Raw genomic sequence first — 22,333 nt, 5'->3', positions numbered from 1 at the left:
TGGAAAATTAGCAGGTGTTAGCACACCGTTTTACCTAGTTGGCAAAATATGCACAATAAGACTGTTCCCACGGGGATACCTGTTGGGATAGGTCCCTAGCAACACATTTAACGTATTAGACTCACAATAAAACAGCTCCTACATATACCTGTTTGGAAAGGTCCCTAGCAACACATTTAAAGGATACAAACATAACATTTTAATTGGAAAAGGGATTGTTAGATTTTTTCGTAACTTGCAAATTAACAATTCCCTTTCTTTACTAGGTAATACATCCTCCTACTGCTCGCTTATTCTCCATGTTTTATATTGATCTTAACGTCAGACTGGGTGTCAACCACCAACTGAGAGCCTATAAGCCATCGTGAAAAACAACTGAGTTACTGCCATTGACAGGGAGATGGTGGTGGTATTTCTCTTCCAAGGCGATTGAGGGTGGAATTGAGATATCATTCATGGTAACAGCTGCTGACTCAAACCTCTTGTTAGAATGTTATAAGGAAAGGGGTCAGGGTTTTCGATTTCTTTTGGGTTGTGTCGTATATTTTCAGAGAAAGCAGGTTGATGAGAAGTTGTTTTTGTTTGGCAGCAATGAGAGGTCGTTTGGATGTCAGTGATGTGGAGAAATCCAAGTGGTCCAAGGAGAAATCCAATGGTACACTGTGATGTATTGGTTTGTGGTGGGTTTATTGAGAGGAACTAAGACTAATGACTATGACTTGAATGTGCAGGTGGCAAGAGACTGGAATTCATGTTTTTTGACATCCAGATTATTCATTTGGTAGATTTATGTGATTGTCCGAAATTACACGTCAACCAATTGATGATGTGAAAAGTAATTGGATCATCACCCAGATGGTAGAGGGAATTAATGTGAATATCTTTATTAAATACTACATGTATTCGCTTAGCTTTTGATGCGTGTGAAACCAATGATCGAGTGGCAGGTAGCTTAGCGGTTAGAGGCAGGTAGCCTAGCGGTTAGAGTCACGTAGCCTAGCGGTTTGAGGCAGGTAGCCTAGCGGTTAGAGTCACGTAGCCTAGCGTTTAGAGGCAGGTAGCCTAGCGTTTAGAGGCAGGTAGCCTAGCGGTTAGAGTCACGTAGCCTAGCGGTTAGAGTCACATAGCCTAGCGGTTAGAGTCACAAAGCCTAGCGGTTAGAGGCAGGTAGCCTAGCATTTAGAGGCAGGTAGCCTAGCGTTTAGAGGCAGGTAGCCTAGTGGTTAGAGGCAGGTAGCCTAGCGGTTAGAGTCACGTAGCCTAGCGGTTAGAGCGTTAGACTAGTAACTTGGAAAGTTGCTAGATCAAATCCCAGAGCTGACAAGGTAAAAATCTGTCGTTCTGCCCCTGAACAAGGCAGTTAACCCACTGTTCCTATGCCATCATTGAAAATAAGAATTTGTTCTTAACTTACTTGCCTAGTTAAATAAATGATATATAATAGACAAATTCCACCATGCATTAAAATACATCTCCAATCAACTGTTTATCTCTCCATCCTGGGATAGATATTATTGACTTGATATTACAAGATATATATATTTTAAATACATCATATCTATGTTATCTGATCTGCACTGTACTGTCAACTTGGAAGGTCATTACATTTTTGAGGAGTTCACTAAAACGGCCCCTTATCATGGGCCACTGAGGGAGCTCATGGAATTTCATTAGAGATGATTGAGAATAACACAGAGTAACAGGGGATTTGATTCTCATGGTAGAATAACACAGAGTAACAGGGGATTCGATTCTCATGGTAGAATAACACAGAGTAACAGGGGATTCGATCCTCATGGTAGAATAACACAGAGTAACAGGGGATTTGATTCTCATGGTAGAATAACACAGAGTAACAGGGGATTCGATCCTCATGGTAGAATAGCACAGAGTAACAGGGGATTCGATCCTCATGGTAGAATAGCACAGAGTAACAGGGGATTCGATCCTCATGGTAGAATAACACAGAGTAACAGGGGATTCGATCCTCATGGTAGAATAACACAGAGTAACAGGGGATTTGATTCTCATGGTAGAATAACACAGAGTAACAGGGGATTCGATCCTCATGGTAGAATAGCACAGAGTAACAGGGGATTCGATCCTCATGGTAGAATAACACAAAGTAACAGGGGATTCGATCCTCATGGTAGAATAGCACAGAGTAACAGGGGATTTGATTCTCATGGTAGAATAACACAGAGTAACAGGGGATTTGATTCTCATGGTAGAATAACACAGAGTAACAGGGGATTCGATCCTCATGGTAGAATAGCACAGAGTAACAGGGGATTCGATCCTCATGGTAGAATAACACAGAGTAACAGGGGATTCGATCCTCATGGTAGAATAGCACAGAGTAACAGGGGATTCGATCCTCATGGTAGAATAGCACAGAGTAACAGGGGATTCGATCCTCATGGTAGAATAACACAGAGTAACAGGGGATTCGATCCTCATGGTAGAATAGCACAGAGTAACAGGGAATTCGATCCTCATGGTAGAATAACACAGAGTAACAGGGGATTTACATAATTTAGCAGACACTCTCATCAAAGCAATTTACAGTAATGAGTGGATACATTTTTTTGTAACTTTTTCCATACTGGTTCCACTCGGGAATCAATCCCACAACCCTGGTGATTCAAGCGCCAGTCTCAATGAACTGAGCCACAAAGGACCATTTGTTCATCTTGGAAGAATACCATAAAGCAGCGAGAGAAAAATGAATCAGCTGTGTTTTTGATCCTGATTGACCCATTCTGTTTGAGTCCAGATAATTAACATAATAACCAGTTCATTGAACGAGCAGTTCAAGTGTTCTACAGCATTGCCTACCCAAAGACGTTACCATACTAGATATAGTTCACTTAGAGCACTGCCTGCCCACCATCTTCACAACAAAGACTTTACCATATTAGATATAAATTGCCTTCAGAAAGTTATTCAGACCCCTTGACTTTTTCCACATTTTATTAGGTTACAGCCTTATTCTAAAATGGATTAAATAAATACAAATCGTGAAGAATCTACACAAAATACCCCATAATGATAAAGACAGAGGGTCGAAACTGAGCTCAGGTGCATCCTGTTTCCATTGATCATCCTTGAGATGTGTTTTCAACTTCATTGGAGTCCACCTGTGGTAAATTCAATTGATTGGACATGATTTAGAAAGGCACAACCCTGTCTCTTTAAGGTCCAACAGTTATTAGTGCATGTCAGAGCAAAAACCAAGCCATGAGGTCGAAGGAATTGTCTGTAGAGCTTCGAAACAGTCATTGTGTTGAGGAACAGATCTGGGGAAGGGTACCAACAAATTTCTGCAGCATTGAAGATCCCCAAGAACACAGTGGCCTCCATCATTCTTAAATGGAAGAAGTTTGGAACCACCAAGACTCTTCCTAGAGCTGGCCGCCCGACCAAACTGAGCAGTCGGCGAAGAAGGGCCTTGGTCACTCTAACAGAGCTCTGGAGTTCCTCTGTGGAGATGGAAGAACCTTCCAGAAGGACAACCATCTCCACAGCACTCTACCAATCACACCTTTATGTTAGAGTGGCCAGACGAAAGCCACTCCTCAGTAAAAGGCAAATGACAGCCCACTTGGAGTTTGCCAAAAGGGACCTAAAGAATCTCAGACCATGAGAAACAAGATTCTCTGATCTGATTGTACTCTTTGGTCTGATTGTACTCTTTGGTCTGAATGCCAAGTGTCACGTCTGGAGGAAACCCTGGCACCATCCCTACAGTGAAGCATGAAGGTAGCAGCATCATGCTGTGGGAATGTTTTCAGCATCAGGGACTGAGACTAGTCAGGATCGAGGCAAAGTAGAGAGAGATCCTTGATGAAAACCTGCCCCAGAGCACTCAGGACCTCATACCCTTATGAAAGTTCACCTTCCAACAGGACAATGACCCTAAGCACACAGCCAAGAAAACGCAGGAGTGGCTTCGGGGACAAGTCTCCGAATGTCCTTGAGTGGCCCAGCCAGAGCCCGGACTTGAACCCCATCGAACATCTCTAGAGAGATCTGAAAATAGTAGCTGTGCAGCAATGCTCCCCATCCAACCTGACAGAGTTTGAGAGGATCTACAGAGAAGAATGGGAGAAACTCTCCAAATACAGGTGTGCCAAGCTTGTAGCGTCATACCCAGGAAGACTCGAGGCTGTAATCGCTGCCAAAGGTTGTTCAACAAAGTACTGAGTAAAGGGTCTGAATACTTATGTAAATGTGATATTTCATTTTTTTATTTTTTGTTAACGAATTTGCAAAAATGTCCCAAAAACAGTTTTGCTTTGTCATTATGGTGTATTGCGTGTAGATTGATGAGTAAAAAAAAACAACAATGTAATCAATTTTAGAATAAGGCTGTAAAGTAACAAAATGTGGAAAAAGTCAAGGGGTCTGAATACTTTCCAAATGCACTGTAAGTCAGGAGGATTGGCATGGTTTTGTGTGAGATGGTCAGACAGGTAAACAGTGAGGTGCGGCCAGGCTGTTAACACATGGCCAAGCACTCAGCCAGAGAGATTATGATGCCAAGCTTGTAGCGTCATACCCAGGAAGACTCGAGGCTGTAATCGCTGCCAAAGGTTGTTCAACAAAGTACTGAGTAAAGGGTCTGAATACTTATTTAAATGGGATATTTCATTAGCAAACATTTTTATAAAGACGTTTTTGCTTTAGCATTATAGGGTATTGTTGTTGTTTGTAGATTGATGAGGGGAAAAAACTATTTAATTCATTTTAGAAAAAGGCTGTAACTTAACAAAAATGTGGGGGGGGGGAAATATCAAGGGATTTGGATAATTTCCGAAGACACTGTAGTTCACTACATTAAACAGCATGCAGCCTGAGAGAAAACTTGCTTTTAAATATGTGCTTGCTGATGATGTTTCATATAAAAATATAAAATGTTTATATTTACATTTACACTACATGTAATGTTATATGTATGTTTAATTCCAATACAACTCATCCTACAATGTTTCACTGATCGAATAAGTGCTGTACAGATGAATAATAAAAAATAATAATTGAAAACAGATACAGAGTAATCAATACATATTCATGGGAGTAGAGGAGGAGCTAGGTTAGTGATTTAACATCTGTCTATGTGCTGTGTGAGGGGAGGAGGAGCTAGGTTAGTGATTTAACATCTGTCTATGTGCTGTGTGAGGAGAGGAGGAGCTAGGTTAGTGATTTAACATCTGTCTATGTGCTGTGTGAGGAGAGGAGGAGCTAGGTTAGTGATTTAACATCTGTCTATGTGCTGTGTGAGGGGAGGAGGAGCTAGGTTAGTGATTTAACATCTATCTATGTGCTGTGTGAGGAGAGGAGGAGCTAGGTTAGTGATTTAACATCTGTCTATGTGCTGTGTGAGGGGAGGAGGAGCTAGGTTAGTGATTTAACATCTGTCTATGTGCTGTGTGAGGGGAGGAGGAGCTAGGTTAGTGATTTAACATCTGTCTATGTGCTGTGTGAGGAGAGGAGGAGCTAGGTTAGTGATTTAACATCTGTCTATGTGCTGTGTGAGGGGAGGAGGAGCTAGGTTAGTGATTTAACATCTGTCTATGTGCTGTGTGAGGGGAGGAGGAGCTAGGTTAGTGATTTAACATCTGTCTATGTGCTGTGTGAGGGGAGGAGGAGCTAGGTTAGTGATTTAACATCTGTCTATGTGCTGTGTGAGGGAAGGAGGAGCTAGGTTAGTGATTTAACATCTGTCTATGTGCTGTGTGAGGAGAGGAGGAGCTAGGTTAGTGATTTAACATCTGTCTATGTGCTGTGTGAGGGGAGGAGGAGCTAGGTTAGTGATTTAACATCTGTCTATGTGCTGTGTGAGGACAGGAGGAGCTAAGTTAGTGATTTAACATCTGTCTATGTGCTGTGTGAGGAGAGGAGGAGCTAGGTTAGTGATTTAACATCTGTCTATGTGCTGTGTGAGGAGAGGAGGAGCTAGGTTAGTGATTTAACATCTGTCTATGTGCTGTGTGAGGGGAGGAGGAGCTAGGTTAGTGATTTAACATCTGTCTATGTGCTGTGTGAGGGGAGGAGGAGCTAGGTTAGTGATTTAACATCTGTCTATGTGCTGTGCGAGGAGAGGAGGAGCTGGGTTATCGATTTAACATCTGTCTATGTGCTGTGTGAGGGGAGGAGGAGCTAGGTTAGTGATTTAACATCTGTCTATGTGCTGTGTGAGGAGAGGAGGAGCTAGGTTAGTGATTTAACATCTGTCTATGTGCTGTGTGAGGGGAGGAGGAGCTTGGTTAGTGATTTAACATCTGTCTATGTGCTGTGGGAGGAGAGGAGGAGCTAGGTTAGTGATTTAACATCTGTCTATGTGCTGTGTGAGGGGAGGAGGAGCTAGGTTAGTGATTTAACATCTGTCTATGTGCTGTGTGAGGGGAGGAGGAGCTAGGTTCGTGATTTAACATCTGTCTATGTGCTGTGTGAGGAGAGGAGGAGCTAGGTTAGTGATTTAACATCTGTCTATGTGCTGTGTGTGGAGAGGAGGAGCTAGGTTAGTGATTTAACATCTGTCTATGTGCTGTGTGAGGGGAGGAGGAGCTAGGTTCGTGATTTAACATCTGTCTATGTGCTGTGTGAGGGGAGGAGGAGCTAGGTTAGTGATTTAACATCTGTATATGTGCTGTGTGAGGAGAGGAGGAGCTAGGTTAGTGATTTAACATCTGTCTATGTGCTGTGTGAGGAGAGGAGGAGCTAGGTTAGTGATTTAACATCTGTCTATGTGCTGTGTGAGGAGAGGAGGAGCTAGGTTAGTGATTTAACATCTGTCTATGTGCTGTGTGAGGAGAGGAGGAGCTAGGTTAGTGATTTAACATCTGTCTATGTGCTGTGTGAGGAGAGGAGGAGCTAGGTTAGTGATTTAACATCTGTCTATGTGCTGTGTGAGGAGAGGAGGAGCTAGGTTAGTGATTTAACATCTGTCTATGTGCAGTGTGAGGACAGGAGGAGCTAAGTTAGTGATTTAACATCTGTCTATGTGCTGTGTGAGGGGAGGCGGAGCTAGGTTAGTGATTTAACATCTGTCTATGTGCTGTGTGAGGGGAGGAGGAGCTAGGTTAGTGATTTAACATCTGTCTATGTGCTGTGTGAGGGGAGGAGGAGCTCGGTTAGTGATTTAACATCTGTCTATGTGCTGTGTGAGGGGAGGAGGAGCTAGGTTAGTGATTTAACATCTGTCTATGTGCTGTGTGAGGAGAGGAGGAGCTAGGTTAGTGATTTAACATCTGTCTATGTGCTGTGTGAGGAGAGGAGGAGCTAGGTTAGTGATTTAACATCTGTCTATGTGCTGTGTGAGGGGAGGAGGAGCTAGGTTAGTGATTTAACATCTGTCTATGTGCTGTGTGAGGAGAGGAGGAGCTAAGTTAGTGATTTAACATCTGTCTATGTGCTGTGTGAGGGGAGGAGGAGCTAGGTTAGTGATTTAACATCTGTCTATGTGCTGTGTGAGGAGAGGAGGAGCTAGGTTAGTGATTTAACATCTGTCTATGTGCTGTGTGAGGGGAGGAGGAGCTAGGTTAGTGATTTAACATCTGTCTATGTGCTGTGTGAGGAGAGGAGGAGCTAGGTTAGTGATTTAACATCTGTCTATGTGCTGTGTGAGGAGAGGAGGAGCTAGGTTAGTGATTTAACATCTGTCTATGTGCTGTGTGAGGGGAGGAGGAGCTAGGTTAGTGATTTAACATCTGTCTATGTGCTGTGTGAGGGGAGGAGGAGCTAGGTTAGTGATTTAACATCTGTCTATGTGCTGTGTGAGGGGAGGAGGAGCTAGGTTAGTGATTTAACATCTGTCTATGTGCTGTGTGAGGGGAGGAGGAGCTAGGTTAGTGATTTAACATCTGTCTATGTGCTGTGTGAGGGGAGGAGGAGCTAGGTTAGTGATTTAACATCTGTCTATGTGCAGTGTGAGGAGAGGAGGAGCTAGGTTAGTGATTTAACATCTGTCTATGTGCTGTGTGAGGAGAGGAGGAGCTAGGTTAGTGATTTAACATCTTTCTATGTGCTGTGTGAGGGGAGGAGGAGCTAGGTTAGTGATTTAACATCTGTCTATGTGCTGTGTGAGGGGAGGAGGAGCTAGGTTAGTGATTTAACATCTGTCTATGTGCAGTGTGAGGAGAGGAGGAGCTAGGTTAGTGATTTAACATCTGTCTATGTGCTGTGTGAGGAGAGGAGGAGCTAGGTTAGTGATTTAGCATCTGTCTATGTGCTGTGTGAGGAGAGGAGGAGCTAGGTTAGTGATTTAACATCTGTCTATGTGCTGTGTGAGGAGAGGAGGAGCTAGGTTAGTTATTTAACATCTGTCTATGTGCTGTGTGAGGGGAGGAGGAGCTAGGTTAGTGATTTAACATCTGTCTATGTGCTGTGTGAGGGGAGGAGGAGCTAGGTTAGTGATTTAACATCTGTCTATGTGCTGTGTGAGGGGAGGAGGAGCTAGGTTAGTGATTTAACATCTGTCTATGTGCTGTGTGAGGGGAGGAGGAGCTAGGTTAGTGATTTAACATCTGTCTATGTGCTGTGTGAGGGGAGGAGGAGCTAGGTTAGTGATTTAACATCTGTCTATGTGCTGTGTGAGGAGAGGAGGAGCTAGGTTAGTGATTTAACATCTGTCTATGTGCTGTGTGAGGAGAGGAGGAGCTAGGTTAGTGATTTAACATCTGTCTATGTGCTGTGTGAGGGGAGGAGGAGCTAGGTTAGTGATTTAACATCTGTCTATGTGCTGTGTGAGGGGAGGAGGAGCTAGGTTAGTGATTTAACATCTGTCTATGTGCTGTGTGAGGGGAGGAGGAGCTAGGTTAGTGATTTAACATCTGTCTATGTGCTGTGTGAGGGGAGGAGGAGCTAGGTTAGTGATTTAACATCTGTCTATGTGCTGTGTGAGGGGAGGAGGAGCTAGGTTAGTGATTTAACATCTGTCTATGTGCTGTGTGAGGGGAGGAGGAGCTAGGTTAGTGATTTAACATCTATCTATGTGCAGTGTGAGGAGAGGAGGAGCTAGGTTAGTGATTTAACATCTGTCTATGTGCTGTGTGAGGAGAGGAGGAGCTAGGTTAGTGATTTAACATCTATCTATGTGCTGTGTGAGGGGAGGAGTGGCTAGGTTAGTGATTTAACATCTGTCTATGTGCTGTGTGAGGGGAGGAGGAGCTAGGTTAGTGATTTAACATCTGTCTATGTGCAGTGTGAGGAGAGGAGGAGCTAGGTTAGTGATTTAACATCTGTCTATGTGCTGTGTGAGGAGAGGAGGAGCTAGGTTAGTGATTTAACATCTGTCTATGTGCTGTGTGAGGAGAGGAGGAGCTAGGTTAGTGATTTAACATCTGTCTATGTGCTGTGTGAGGGGAGGAGGAGCTAGGTTAGTGATTTAACATCTGTCTATGTGCTGTGTGAGGGGAGGAGGAGCTAGGTTAGTGATTTAACATCTGTCTATGTGCTGTGCGAGGAGAGGAGGAGCTGGGTTATCGATTTAACATCTGTCTATGTGCTGTGTGAGGGGAGGAGGAGCTAGGTTAGTGATTTAACATCTGTCTATGTGCTGTGTGAGGGGAGGAGGAGCTAGGTTAGTGATTTAACATCTGTCTATGTGCTGTGTGAGGGGAGGAGGAGCTAGGTTAGTGATTTAACCATTTGTCTATGTCTCAAATCAAATCTTATTTGTCACATGCGCTGAATTTATCATGAAATGCTTGCTTACAAGCCCTATGTAGAGGGGGCACCTGTACCGAGTCAATGTGCGGGGGTACAGGTTAGTAGTGGTAATTGAGGTCATTTGTACATGTACAGTGCCTTGCAAAAGTATTCATCCCCCTTGGCGTTTTTACCATTTTGGTGCATTACAACCTGTAATTTAAATAGATTTTTATGTAATGGGACATACACAAAATAGTCCAAATTGGTGAAGTGAAATGAAGAAAAAAATTCTAAAAATTCAAAACGAAAAAGTGGTGTGTGCATATGTATTCACCCCCAGAGTCTGCAACACCACTAAGCAAGGGGCACCACCAAGCAAACAACACCATGAAGACCAACGAGCTCTCCAAACAGGTCAAGGACAAAGTTGTGGAGAGGTACAGATCAGGGTTGGGTTATAAAAAATATCTGAAACTTTGAACATCCCACATTAAATCCATTATATTAAAAAAAATGAAAGAATATGGCACCACAACAAACCTGCTAAGAGAGGGCCGCCCACCAAAACTCACAGACCAGGCAAGGAGGGCATTAATCAGAGAGCCAACAAAAAGACCAAAGATAACCCTGAAGGAGCTGCAAAGCTCCACAGTGGAGATTGGAGTATCTGTCCATGGGACCACTTTAAGCCGTACACTCCACAGAGCTGGGCTTTACGGAAGAGTGGCCAGAAGAAAGCCATTGCTTAAAGAAAAAAATAAACAAACACATTTGGTGTTCGCCAAAAGGCATGTGGGAGACTCTGTAACTGTATTAATATTGGTAAAACTATTAATGTTTGTAAAACTATTAATGTTGGTAACAGTCTGTTAATATTGGTAACAGTCTGTTAATATTGGTAACAGTCTGTTAATATTGGTAACAGTCTGTTAATATTGGTAACACTATTAATATTGGTAACAGTCTGTTAATATTGGTAACACTATTAATGTTGGTAACACTATTAATATTGGTAACACTATTAATATTGGTAACACTATTAATGTTGGTAACACTATTAATATTGGTAACACTATTAATGTTGGTAACACTATTAATGTTGGTAACACTATTAATATTGGTAACAGTCTGTTAATATTGGTAACACTATTAATATTGGTAACAGTCTGTTAATATTGGTAACACTATTAATGTTGGTAACACTATTAATATTGGTAAAAGTCTGTTAATATTGGTAACACTATTAATATTGGTAACAGTCTGTTAATATTGGTAACACTATTAATATTGGTAACAGTCTGTTAATATTGGTAACTCTATTAATATTGGTAACACTATTAATATTGGTAACACTATTAATATTGGTAACAGTCTGTTAATATTGGTAACACTATTAATGTTGGTAACACTATTAATATTGGTAACAGTCTGTTAATGTTGGTAACACTATTAATGTTGGTAACACTATTAATGTTGGTAACACTATTAATATTGGTAACAGTCTGTTAATATTGGTAACACTATTAATATTGGTAACACTATTAATATTGGTAACAGTCTGTTAATATTGGTAACACTATTAATGTTGGTAACACTATTAATATTGGTAACAGTCTGTTAATATTGGTAACACTATTAATATTGGTAACAGTCTGTTAATATTGGTAACACTATTAATATTGGTAACAGTCTGTTAATATTGGTAACTCTATTAATATTGGTAACACTATTAATATTGGTAACACTATTACTGTTGGTAACACTATTAATATTGGTAACAGTCTGTTAATGTTGGTAACACTATTAATATTGGTAACAGTCTGTTAATATTGGTAACAGTCTGTTAATATTGGTAACACTATTAATATTGGTAACACTATTAATATTGGTAACAGTCTGTTAATATTGGTAACACTATTAATGTTGGTAACACTATTAATATTGGTAACAGTCTGTTAATATTGGTAACACTATTAATATTGGTAACAGTCTGTTAATATTGGTAACACTATTAATATTGGTAACAGTCTGTTAATATTGGTAACTCTATTAATATTGGTAACACTATTAATATTGGTAACACTATTACTGTTGGTAACACTATTAATATTGGTAACACTATTAATGTTGGTAACACTATTAATATTGGTAACAGTCTGTTAATGTTGGTTACACTATTAATATTGGTAACAGTCTGTTAATATTGTTAACACTATTAATATTGGTAACACTATTAATATTGGTAACAGTCTGTTAATATTGGTAACACTATTAATATTGGTAACAGTCTGTTAATATTGGTAACACTATTAATATTGGTAACAGTCTGTTAATATTGGTAACTCTATTAAAATTGGTAACAGTCTGTTAATATTGGTAACACTATTAATATTGGTAACAGTCTGTTAATATTGTTAACACTATTAATATTGGTAACACTATTAATATTGGTAACAGTCTGTTAATATTGGTAACACTATTAATATTGGTAACAGTCTGTTAATATTGGTAACACTATTAATATTGGTAACAGTCTGTTAATATTGTTAACACTATTAATATTGGTAACACTATTAATATTGGTAACAGTCTGTTAATATTGGTAACACTATTAATATTGGTAACAGTCTGTTAATATTGGTAACACTATTAATATTGGTAACAGTCTGTTAATATTGGTAACACTATTAATATTGGTAACAGTCTGTTAATATTGGTAACTCTATTAATATTGGTAACACTATTAATATTGGTAACACTATTAATGTTGGTAACACTATTAATGTTGGTAACACTATTAATATTGGTAACAGTCTGTTAATATTGGTAACACTATTAATATTGGTAACAGTCTGTTAATATTGGTAACTCTATTAATGTTGGTAACACTATTAATATTGGTAACACTATTAATGTTGGTAACACTATTAATGTTGGTAACACTATTAATATTGGTAACAGTCTGTTAATATTGGTAACACTATTAATATTGGTAACACTATTAATGTTGGTAACACTATTAATATTGGTAAAACTATTGATACTGGTAACACTTTTAATATTGGTAACACTATTAATGTTAGACCCTACATTTGAACTTAAAATTGATTTTATTTAAAAAAAACGATGTTACATTTTATCTCTGGGACCCTCAGGATGACCAATCAGAGCAAGATATTGCAAGGTATTTTTTTCCACTGTAATAGCCACTGTTGATTGGACACTGCAGTTAGATTAACAAGCATTTATAAGACATGTCTATGTCCCAGAAAGTTGACTGTACACGACGTCATTCTAGCCACTAGGGACATTAGGGACAACCAATCAATTAAAGGGAAACAGGCCCTCTTCATCTCTGATTGGCCTTTAGTGCTTTACCTTTCAATAGCAACACCTGTTAACGTCCCTGCGACAACACAAGCAGAACAAGATATCGCCCCAGAAATCACCTGGAATATACAATGAGCTAAAAATTGTACTCAGTAACATAAGATAACACACCCACAAACTCCCAAGTATGTATTTGAACACGATCCTTTTTATAGGTTACTTTATGAAAAAAATAATATGCCAGAGATGAACTAGCAAACGGATAAAGCATAAAAAAGATATATGGGAGTGGGAGTTTAATATCACAATCTGATATATTACTATGATTCTGGAGAACAATTTTCATAAACTATTTTCATAAGAACTGTCATATTTTGATCCTCTAGTGTGGATAATTAATATTCATGCATTTGTCCTTCTCTTTTCTCTCTCACTGTTTCATAAGGCCTGTCTGTCTGTCTGTCTGTCTGTCTGTCTCTCTCTCGTTCTCTCTCTGTCTCTCTCTGTCTCTCTCTCTCTGTCTCTCTCTCTCTGTCTCTGTCTCTCTCTCTCTCTCTCTGTCTGCCTGTCTGTCTGCCTGTTACTGTGTTCTCTCCTCTCTCTCTTTCTGTTTTCTAAAGCCTGTCTGTCTGCCTGTGACTGTGTTCTCTCCTCTCTCTCTTTCTGTTTTCTAAAGCCTGTCTGTCTGCCTGTGACTGTGTTCTCTCCTCTCTCTCTTTCTGTTTTCTAAAGCCTGTCTGTCTGCCTGTGACTGTGTTCTCTCCTCTCTCTCTTTCTGTTTTCTAAAGCCTGTCTGTCTGCCTGTGACTGTGTTCTCTCCTCTATCTCTTTCTGTTTTCTAAAGCCTGTCTGTCTGCCTGTGACTGTGTTCTCTCCTCTCTCTCTTTCTGTTTTCTAAAGCCTGTCTGTCTGCCTGTGACTGTGTTCTCTCCTCTCTCTCTTTCTGTTTTCTAAAGCCTGTCTGTCTGCCTGTTACTGTGTTCTCTCCTCTCTATCTTTCTGTTTTCTAAAGCCTGTCTGTCTGCCTGTGACTGTGTTCTCTCCTCTCTCTGATGTAATGGGTGTTTGTCCTGTAACCACTTTAACTCACAGGATGAATACATTAAAACGTGCACTAAAGTCTCTGTTGCTGCTGTTGTCTGAGCTGAGGACCGTGTTGAGTCAAACTGAATATATATACTTCTTTATTCTCACAGGAATAAAGCAAAAGGCTTAGGAAGCCTTATCTGCACAAAAGCACAAAGTCGTCTGTGATACCATGCATGACGACTGTAACATCCAATGAATAATTTTAAGATATTCTATTGGTTTGTGTATCTTTGTCCTGTAGAGTGTGAGTGAACTACGCCCCAGGTGAGTTATAAAGGCAGCTGTACCAGTTGGGCTTCAGTAGCTACACAGCTCATTTATTAGCTACTGTATAGTTAATCATGGCGAACTGTGTAGTTAATTGTGGGGAACTGTATAGTTAATCATGGGGAACTGTATAGTTAATCATGGGGAACTGTATAATTAATCATCATGGGGAACTGTATAGTTAATCATGAGGAACTGTATAGTTAATCATGAGGAACTGTATAGTTAATCGTGGGGAACTGTATAGTTAATCATGGGGAATTGTATAATTAATCATCATGGTGAACTGTATAGTTAATCATGGGGAACTGTATAGTTAATCATGGGGAACTGTATAATTAATCATCATGGGGAACTGTATAGTTAATCATCATGGGGAACTGTATAGTTAATCATGGGGAACTGTATAGTTAATCATCATGGTGAACTGTATAGTTCATCATCATGGGGAACTGTATAGTTAATAATGGGGAACTGTATAGTTAATCATGGGGAACTGTATAATTAATCATCATGGGGAACTGTATAATTAATCATCATGGGGAACTGTATAGTTAATCATGGGGAACTGTATAGTTAATCATCATGGGGAACTGTATAGTTAATCATGGCGAACTGTGTAGTTAATCATGGGGAACTGTATAGTTAATCATGGGGAACTGTATAGTTAATCATTGGGAACTGTATAGTTAATCATGGGGAAATGTATAGTTAATCATGGGGAAATGTATAGTTAATCATCATGGTGAACTGTGTAGTTAATCATCATGGGGAACTGTATAGTTAATCATGGGGAACTGTATAGTTAGTCATGGAGAACTGTATAGTTAATTATGGGGAACTGTATAGCTAATCATCATGGTGAACTGTATAGTTAATCATCATGGTGAACTGTATAGTTAATCATCATGGTGAACTGTATAGTTAATCATGGGGAACTGTATAGTTAATCATGGGGAACTGTATAGTTAATCATGTGGAACTGTATAGTTAATCATGGGGAACTGTATAGTTAATCATCATGGTGAACTGTATAGTTAATCATCATGGGGAACTGTATAGTTAATCATCATGGGGAACTGTATAGTTAATCATCATGGGGAACTGTATAGTTAATCATCATGGGGAACTGTATAGTTCATTATGGGGAACTGTGTAGTTAATCATCATGGGGAACTGTATAGTTAATCATCATGGGGAACTGTATAGTTAATCATCATGGTGAACTGTATAGTTAATTATGGGGAAGTGTATAGTTAATTAGTGGGAACTGTATAGTTAATCATCATGGGGAACTGTATAGTTAATCATCATGGGGAACTGTATAGTTAATCATCATGGGGAACTGTATAGTTAATCATCATGGGGAACTGTATAGTTAATCATCATGGGGAACTGTATAGTTAATCATCATGGGGAACTGTATAGTTAATCATCATGGGGAACTGTATAGTTAATTATCATTGTGAACTGTATAGTTAATCATCATGGGGAACTGTATAGTTAATCATCATCGGGAACTGTATAGTTAATCATCATGGTGAACTGTATAGTTAATTATGGGGAACTGTATCCATATACAATGTTAACTCATGCTGAAAATTACCCATAAATAAAACAACAAAATACAAAATAAAATCTGATAATTGTATTTGTATTTGACTGACAATAAGTATCGTAATAATGAAACAAATGTTACAAAAATGGACTCACAAAATAATGCAACTGAATTTAGGCTTTCACCTATTTGGAATAATGGCAGGCTAACATTTTGCAATTTGTCAATGCAGACTTGTTTTGTGAACCTCCACCATAGCTTACTGCAGTGTTGGAAAAAGTATCCATGAGTAAAAGTAAAGGTACCTTCATAGAAAATGACTCAAGTAAAAGTGAAAGTCACCCAGTAAAATTTATAAAAAAATCTAAAAGTATTTGGTTTTAAATATACTAAAGTATTCAAAGTAAATGTAATTGCTAAAAGTGTAAGTCATTTCAAAATATATTAATAAATATATAATAAATATATAATTATAATATAATAAATATATAATAATATATAATAAATATATAATTATAATATAATAAATATATAATTATAATATAATAAATATATAATAAATATATAATTATAATATAATAAATATATAATTATAATATAATAAATATATAATTATAATATAATAAATATATAATTATAATATAATAAATATATAATTATAATATAATAAATATATAATAAATATATAATTATAATATAATAAATATATAATAAATATATAATTATAATATAATAAATATATAATAAATATATAATTATAATATAATAAATATATAATAAATATATAATTATAATATAATAAATATATAATTATAATATAATAAATATATAATTATAATATAATAAATATATAATTATAATATAATAAATATATAATAAATATATAATTATAATATAATAAATATATAATTATAATATAATAAATATATAATAAATATATAATAAATATATAATTATAATATAATAAATATATAATTATAATATAATAAATATATAATAAATATATAATTATAATATAATAAATATATAATAAATATATAATTATAATATAATATATAATTAATAAAATATGAAGCAAACCAGGCGGCACCATTTTCTAGTTTTTATTGATTTATGGAAAGACAGGGGCACACTCCAACACAGACATCATTTACAAATGACGCATGTGTAGGAATGACCAGGGATGTTCTCTTGGTAAGTGTGCGAATTAGATCGAAATGTAACAAGTACTTTTGGGTGTCGGGGAAAATGTATGAAGTATAAGTAAAAGCTGTCAACAATATAAATAGTAATGTGAAGTACAGATACCCCAGAAAACAATATACTGTAAGTAATACTTTCCAGTAGTTTTACTTATTAAGTCATTTACACCACTGACCTACTGTAGATGTAAACAAGGTGCTAAAGCAGTCACCTCTTGGAATATACAACTGCCTCTGGCTTTACCGAACTTGGTTCTTAATCTGACTATGATTGTTTCGACTCAGTTCCATCAATACGTGTCTCTTGCGTTGCCATACCTGTGTCTTGCTTCCGTCTCCGAGGACTCCTCTACACTCTTCACATTCTCCCGGCTGCTCTTGGAGCAGTCCTCCTTCCTGGTGTTGTTAGGTGAGCTGCTGTTCTTAGGCAGCTCGTGGCCACCTTGCTGCTGCAGGTGCTGAATAATGTTCTGCTGGTGCCATGATTGATTACTGGCTCTGACATAGACAGGCGTGGGGGCCAAGATACTATGGACCGGACTGTTGCTGTTCTGCTTCCAGAGTCCCCCTCCGCTGCCACCTCGGTCCCGGGAGTGACTCTTCAGCCTGCCCTGGACTGGGGTCCCTCTGTGATCAAAGCTCCCCTGGAGGTATCCTACTCCTCCTCCTCCTCCACCTCCTCCTCCACCTCCTCCTCCTCCTCCTCCACCACCGGCAGAACTCTGGGATGAATGACTAAACCAGCGCCAACGCAGCCTGAGGATCTGTTTCACGTCAAACTCTTTCTTCCCCGACATCCTCCTCTTTCTTTCTTCCTCTCTTTCTTTCTTTTTAGAGATGAAGTAGAAGGCAGCAGTCAAATGCACTAGTGTAGAATCCCCCTAAAACATGGAGGAGGGTAATGAAAAAGGAGCCTATGAATTCTGTTCCAGTATGTTCAGTACTGTACGCCTCCCTCCTCCTTTTGTCTTCTTCCTCCTCCTCCTCCGTTGTTCTTTTAGTGGAGGGCAAGAAGGTAACAGTCTTCTCTCTCTCTGCAGCTTTTGTCTCCCTGTGCCTGGGCTTATTTTCCTCCTCTCTCCAACTCTCTCTTCTCTCTGTCTCTCTCTCTCTCTCTTTCTCTCTCTCTCTCTCTTTCTCTCTATGGCTCTCTCTCTCTCTATGTCTCTCTCTCTCTATGTCTCTCTCTCTCTCTCTCTCTCTCTATGTCTCTCTCTCTCTCTCTCTCTCTCTCTCTCTCTCTTTCTCTCTATGGCTCTCTCTCTCTCTCCCTCAGTCTATCTCTATGTCTCTCTCTCTCTGTCTCTCTCTCTCTCTCTCTCTCTCTCTCGCTCTCTCTCTATGTCTCTCTCTCTCTCTATGTATCTCTCTCTGTTTCAGCTGATGTTCCTCCTGCTGCTCCCTGTTAGCTCAGTTAAAGCACATACATGACACACGTTCTCTCCCTCCCTCGCTTGTCTTCTTGGTCTCGCTCACTCGCTCCGCGTCCTCACTGCACACGCACACAGAAGAACCGAAACAGAAATGCCCATCCCATAATGTTGGACTAGGCAGCCCCATCCCCTCACCAAAGGGAGGGGGAGAGAGAGGGAGAAGGGGGTGGCTATCATATACACACAGCATGATGAGGTCACAGCTTAACCAAGTAAATCATCTCTTCTCTGAGGAAGGGAAGAAAAGAACAACAGCACTATATCCTCCATCTCTAGAAGTAGTGTTCCTCACCGAAAGCCTCACGCTATGCTATCATACAAGATGCACACACACACACAAACACACATCACATCACATCTGCCTACACACTACTGTCCCCCCCCCCCCCCCACGTCTCACGGCATCCCATAGGGAAAGAGGCTCTATCTCTCAATGCAGGCACTCAACCATGCAGAATAATGATTCTCTCCGTTCAGTCCTCCTCATACTGGTAGAAACGCAGCGTTAGTGATGATCCGTCAAGGTCGATAAGCTGCCACTGCTGATCAGTTTTCAAAGACATCAAATTCTTACTTGTAAAATAAATGCAGATTAAAATGTAAATAAGTGATGTAGACATGTAGCCGCTTCCTGTATCACATGGTCCTGGATGTAGACTTTAGGGTAAGGAATAAAGAGATGGTTTGATATAGTGTGCAGGGTAATCTGAGGACAATTCAATCGATCTTGACAACATCCACAGCATAGGAAAATAACAGTATAGTATAAGTTGCAGTATGGTACATTGTCCACAGTGATTCTTGTCGCTCTTTATGGGAAATGAGAAATTAGTGATCAGAAAAAAATTCAACATGCCCAAAAAAGGCTAGTGAAGTAATTGATTTCGATAATGAAGGAACGATGTGCAATGCCGAGTTAGATGTGGACGCCACAGACAGACCACGAGCTCTGTAGTTGTGGTTTCTATAGTGACATGTTATTTGTGCTCCTGCATTATAGTTGTTACTGTATGGACAGGAGGTCTACTAATGACATTATAACCAAAGGACAGAACAGGAAAGGGGAAATGTCAGATTCAATCAACAACAATGTAAGTCATTTAAAAGTCCAAAGAATGCCCCTTTAAGCATTTCATGTGGTTTATTTTGACACAGACAGTCACACCTTGTCAACGCACTCTATGTTAATATCTTGACCACATACTGTTCATATTATTACCTTTGTCACCATACTGTATATATTATTACCTTGTCACCATACTGTATATATTAATATATTGTCAATATACTGGATATATTAATACCTTGTAAACATACTGTATATATTATTACCTTGTCACCATACTGTATATATTATTACCTTGTCACCATACTGTATATATTATTACCTTGTCACCATACTGTATATATTATTACCTTGTCACCATACTGTATATATTAAAACCTTGTCAATATACTGGATATATTAATACCTTGTCAACATACTGTATATATTAATATATTGTCAATATACTGGATATATTAATATATTGTCAACATACTGTATTTATTATTACCTTGTCAACATACTGTATATATTATTACCTTGTCAACATACTGTATATATTATTACCTTGTCACCATACTGTATATATTAATATATTGTCAATATACTGGATATATTAATATATTGTCAACATACTGTATATATTAATATATTGTCAACATACTGTATTTATTAAAACCTTGTCAACATACTGTATATATTATTACCTTGTCAACATACTGTATATATTATTACCTTGTCACCATACTGTATTTATTAAAACCTTGTCAACATACTGTATATATTATTACCTTGTCACCATACTGTATATATTATTACCTTGTCACCATACTGTATTTATTAAAACCTTGTCAACATACTGTATATATTATTACCTTGTCACCATACTGTATATATTATTATCTTGTCAACATACTGTATATATTATTACCTTGTCAACATACTGTATATATTATTACCTTGTCACCATACTGTATTTATTAAAACCTTGTCAACATACTGTATATATTATTACCTTGTCACCATACTGTATATATTATTACCTTGTCACCATACTGTATTTATTAAAACCTTGTCAACATACTGTATATATTATTACCTTGTCACCATACTGTATTTATTAAAACCTTGTCAACATACTGTATTTATTAAAACCTTGTCAACATACTGTATTTATTAAAACCTTGTCAACATACTGTATTTATTAAAACCTTGTCAACATACTGTATTTATTAAAACCTTGTCAACATACTGTATATATTAATATATTGTCAACATACTGTATTTATTAAAACCTTGTCAACATACTGTATTTATTAAAACCTTGTCAACATACTGTATTTATTAAAACCTTGTCAACATACTGTATATATTAATATATTGTCAACATACTGTATTTATTAAAACCTTGTCAACATACTGTATTTATTAAAACCTTGTCAACATACTGTATATATTAATATATTGTCAACATACTGTATTTATTAAAACCTTGTCAACATACTGTATATATTAATATATTGTCAACATACTGTATTTATTAAAACCTTGTCAACATACTGTATTTATTAAAACCTTGTCAACATACTGTATTTATTAAAACCTTGTCAACATACTGTATATATTAATATATTGTCAACATACTGTATTTATTAAAACCTTGTCAACATACTGTATTTATTAAAACCTTGTCAACATACTGTATATATTAATATATTGTCAACATACTGTATATATTAATATATTGTCAACATACTGTATTTATTAAAACCTTGTCAACATACTGTATTTATTAAAACCTTGTCAACATACTGTATATATTATTACCTTGTCAACATACTGTATATATTATTACCTTGTCAACATACTGTATTTATTAATATATTGTCAACATACTGTATTTATTAAAACCTTGTCAACATACTGTATTTATTAAAACCTTGTCAACATACTGTATATATTATTACCTTGTCAACATACTGTATTTATTAATATATTGTCAACATACTGTATTTATTAAAACCTTGTCAACATACTGTATTTATTAAAACCTTGTCAACATACTGTATTTATTAAAACCTTGTCAACATACTGTATTTATTAAAACCTTGTCAACATACTGTATATATTATTACCTTGTCAACATACTGTATATATTATTACCTTGTCAACATACTGTATATATTATTACCTTGTCAACATACTGTATTTATTAAAACCTTGTCAACATACTGTATATATTATTACCTTGTCAACATACTGTATATATTATTACCTTGTCAACATACTGTATTTATTATTACCTTGTCAACATACTGTATTTATTAAAACCTTGTCAACATACTGTATATATTATTACCTTGTCAACATACTGTATATATTATTACCTTGTCAACATACTGTATTTATTATTACCTTGTCAACATACTGTATATATTAAAACCTTGTCAACATACTGTATTTATTAAAACCTTGTCAACATACTGTATTTATTAAAACCTTGTCAACATACTGTATTTATTAAAACCTTGTCAACATACTGTATTTATTAAAACCTTGTCAACATACTGTATTTATTAAAACCTTGTCAACATACTGTATTTATTAAAACCTTGTCAACATACTGGATATATTAATGCTGTTATATTGCATAGATTGAATAACAAATACATATGTATGGCAGTAACATCAATATTTTAAGCCATGAATCATAAACTGAAATCAGAAGTCATATGCTTTCCCAAATCCCATATCA

General features: G+C 37.4%; 1 protein-coding gene across 2 annotated transcripts in view; it reads right to left on the bottom strand.

The window, feature by feature from the left end:
- LOC109877766 (kelch-like protein 4) overlaps positions 1–22,333 on the bottom strand; it is a 72,327-nt gene that overhangs the window by 34,742 nt on the left and 15,252 nt on the right. Inside the window, exon 2 of one of the 2 annotated variants that reach the window (XM_031789529.1) lies at positions 17,419–17,981. In XM_031789529.1, coding sequence (XP_031645389.1) covers positions 17,419–17,897 — 479 coding nt within the window. In that variant the 5' untranslated portion in view covers positions 17,898–17,981. Of the gene's footprint in view, positions 1–17,418; positions 18,266–22,333 lie in introns of those variants that run through there. The other variant, XM_031789528.1, reaches the window with a different exon arrangement.

This window comes from Oncorhynchus kisutch, linkage group LG15 (genome assembly GCF_002021735.2).
Source record: "Oncorhynchus kisutch isolate 150728-3 linkage group LG15, Okis_V2, whole genome shotgun sequence".
Taxonomy (NCBI): Eukaryota; Metazoa; Chordata; class Actinopteri; order Salmoniformes; family Salmonidae; genus Oncorhynchus; species Oncorhynchus kisutch.
This window is presented reverse-complemented; position numbering and strand designations above follow the sequence as displayed.